Source organism: Frankliniella occidentalis, unplaced genomic scaffold (genome assembly GCF_000697945.3).
Source record: "Frankliniella occidentalis isolate FOCC.00 unplaced genomic scaffold, Focc_3.1 Scaffold285, whole genome shotgun sequence".
Classification (NCBI taxonomy): Eukaryota; Metazoa; Arthropoda; class Insecta; order Thysanoptera; family Thripidae; genus Frankliniella; species Frankliniella occidentalis.
In genome coordinates this window covers 200,955-203,968 of record NW_026267411.1, presented here as the reverse complement: position 1 = coordinate 203,968, position 3,014 = coordinate 200,955, and the positions used below count along the sequence as shown (strand labels likewise).

Genomic DNA, 3,014 nt, shown 5'->3' with positions numbered 1-3,014 from the left:
ATTTTTCTTTTCCTGCCATTCAACAATTTTTTGTAAGTAATGGAAATTATAGTTGTAATGAAGATTATTCTGGTGTAATTCTATTTTTCTTTTCCAGAGCATAGGACAGTCTGTCTTCTTTTTTATCAGCAGAGCCTTCTATTTTAAATGTGCATCAATACCAGGACACAAGCTAAAGCAACTAATATTCACAAATCAAAAAATAGTTCTCTGAATCCTATTTTCACCATCTGCATTATGTGGCATGGGCATTCATTGTTTGAGGGACCCTCCAGACGGGAGCCTCCAGGACCTACCCGTTTTAAACATTTCTCATATTCGTAACATTCCACAATTCTTTTTCAAGTTCCAAAATTTATTTGCATTCTGTAATGGAATGATTTTATTCATCATTTGTTAGCATAGTTGGTTGGGGTATAGAATAGGGTATGGATGTGAAGTTTGGTACGGTATCATCTGTCTTCTTCTGCTTTGTTCTGTTAATTCAGGGCTCATACCGGACAGAAAAGTCAGGGAGAAAAAAAAGGTGTCTGGAAGTCAGGGAAAAGTCAGGGAAATTTGATTCGGGTCAGGGAAAACTTTTCAGTGTGGGCAAATGCTGGTCATGGCTCAGGTAGTTTCACCAGAGATAGCATACAATGCAGATTTAACATTAAAAAAATTCTCGCTCGCTTCACTCGCGATCATTGCGCCATCTTAGTTGTTCTTTCTACCAATATCCTGATTATCATTATTCAGTGATGACTAGTCTATTTTTGCGTCCTGCTTTTACTGTATTTTCTACTAAATTGACCTCCTATTGAACTCAGAAAAGTCAGGGAAAAACAGGATATTTTGGTCTGGAAGTCAGGACAAAGTCAGGGAAAATGGAAACCGGGATCTGGTATGAACCCTGTTAATCGGTATTATTCTTCTTAGTAATAACTGCTTACGATTTGTTTTCAGATGTCTTGGCTATCTACAATTGGGAGTTTGGTGGGGCTGGGTGGGGGAAAAAAGGGGGATGAGAAGAAGGATGGTTTGGAAAAAGAAAACAAAGAAAAGAAGAGAAATGATCAAAAGAAGAAAAGTGATGAAAAGAAAAAAAAGACTCTGCTACTGACATGGACACGGACACGGACATCGAGGAGGATATTGAAAAGAAGGTGCAAGAGAGGGCGGAAAGGTATGCAGATGAATGGATGAAGAAGTGGCGAGAGAGTTATGAAGGAAATCAGGATGATTTAAAAAAAAAGAATGATGAAAAGAAAAAAAATGATGAAAAGAACAATGATGAAAAGAAGAACAATTATGAAAAGAAGAAAAATGATAAAAAGAAGTACAATGATCAAAAGAAGAAAAATGATGAAAAGAAGAACAATCATGAAAATAAGAAAAATGACTCGGCTACTGACACGGACACGGACAGCGAGGAGGATAGGATCGAAAAGAACGTGCAAGAGAGGGTGGAGAGGTATGAAGAGGAGATGAGGAGGAAGTGGCGAGAAAGAAAGGAGGCGTTGCAAGTGAAGATGGAAAAGGAAATCGACGATCGAGTGAATGCCAGATTGCAGGCGGAGTTGGAGTTGCGGAGAGGCCGACCCCAGTACAGGTAAGTGTAATTGAGTAATTCTCTGCTTACTCGTCACTTTGGAAAATTCAGGCAGATCTTCATGACCTACTGGAGCTTGTTCCTTGTATGAAAACAAAGAGCTACAAAAACGTTAGGGGTCAAAATACGGATTGAAAAAGAGCTCAGAAAACAACGTCCAAAACCTGTTAAGGTGCCTCTTAGCAAACTAATTTTTTTAGCTATTTTTCAATACGTATTTTGATCCCAAATGTTTGTTTAGCTCTTTGTTTTCATACAAGGAACAAGTTCCAGAAGGGTTTGGGTCATGAGGACCTGCCTGAATTTTCCAGTGTGATGAGTAAACAAAGAATTACTCCTTTCCCATTCGTACTTAGTGTGACTGGGAAATGTCTCATTTGAAAGGGATTTAAATTATTAGAATTGTGCTACCATCTTAGTTCTAAATAAAAATAAAAATAAATAAATAAAAAAAAATAAGTAACAAAATGCAGATTTTGTAGAAGGAATATTTTTTAAGACTTCAATTCATTTTATTTATGTTTTAAATCTTTTAACAGACCAGCAGACCATCACTATCATCATCATCCTAGCAATTACCGCAGAGCACCCTCATCACCACCATTCCACCCGTCGAAGAGGCAACGTCCCACTAGGGACAAAAGAACCGACCAGCAGAGAAGAGTAAGTTTTAATGTTGGTTTAATATTTGTTCTACACCACCTTGGAAGAATTGGTATTGGTCTCGGTACGACCCGCCGCAGAACTTTTTGCTTATCCAGTTGAAATTTAGAGAACACTTCACAAACTTCTGCTTGCTTTCATTTTAAATCCTTAACACCTCTCAAAGAGAAAAACATTCTCCTATTATTTCTGAGATGAAAACAGTTACACTCAATACCACAATTTGTTTTGTTAAATTGGCGATAAAGAACAAGTAAACTCTTAGCACAAAATTAATTTTTTCCTTGATCTCTAATTTCAACCTTTTTTTTTCTCTTCACAGCGCTACGAATGACTGATGGCGGCTGCTGAAATGTGAAAATAAAAATGGTAAATGGTTGTTCACTTCAGGTGTCGTTTATTGCCTATAGAATCATCAATGCATTCCACACAAGTACTAGTTTTTAACGTACTATTATGGTACTGGTATGGTAACTACTACTTTGCTGGTTAAAGCTGAGATTGACCAGGCGAATTTGGTGACCCATAGGAATATCCAGCAGTAAAAGAAGGTAGCTGCACCTGGTAATTACTAGGTCTTGCCAGCCACCTGCTAGCTCTAACTATAACACACACAGTGTAATTACATTACACATGTTACAGAGAGTTATTTTGTTTAAAAGGTTATTTCACTTGTGGCGGTCCTGGACATCTTCCAGTTGGTCCTGCATCATTCTAGGCGCAATGCATATTTTATAGTTTTCTAATGGAAGCAACATCT

The 3,014-nt window shown here is 37.6% G+C and overlaps 1 protein-coding gene across 1 annotated transcript; it reads left to right on the top strand.

Annotated features, from left to right (window-relative positions):
* The first annotated feature begins 1,103 nt into the window (after positions 1-1,103).
* LOC127750906 (ring-infected erythrocyte surface antigen-like) lies at positions 1,104-2,588 on the top strand. Its single transcript, XM_052273584.1, has 4 exons — positions 1,104-1,145; positions 1,266-1,591; positions 2,131-2,254; positions 2,577-2,588. The coding sequence occupies exons 1-4, from the start codon at positions 1,104-1,106 to the stop codon at positions 2,586-2,588; spliced, it is 504 nt and encodes a 167-aa protein (XP_052129544.1).
* The last annotated feature ends 426 nt before the right edge of the window (positions 2,589-3,014 follow it).

Coding starts and splice junctions, on each gene's coding strand:
- LOC127750906 (XM_052273584.1), top strand. CDS start 1,104: ATGGACACGGACACGGACATCGAGGAGGATATTGAAAAGAAG. Junction 1,146..1,265: donor AGGAGGATATTGAAAAGAAG/GTGCAAGAGAGG, acceptor AATGATGAAAAG/AACAATGATGAAAAGAAGAA. Junction 1,592..2,130: donor AGAGGCCGACCCCAGTACAG/GTAAGTGTAATT, acceptor ATCTTTTAACAG/ACCAGCAGACCATCACTATC.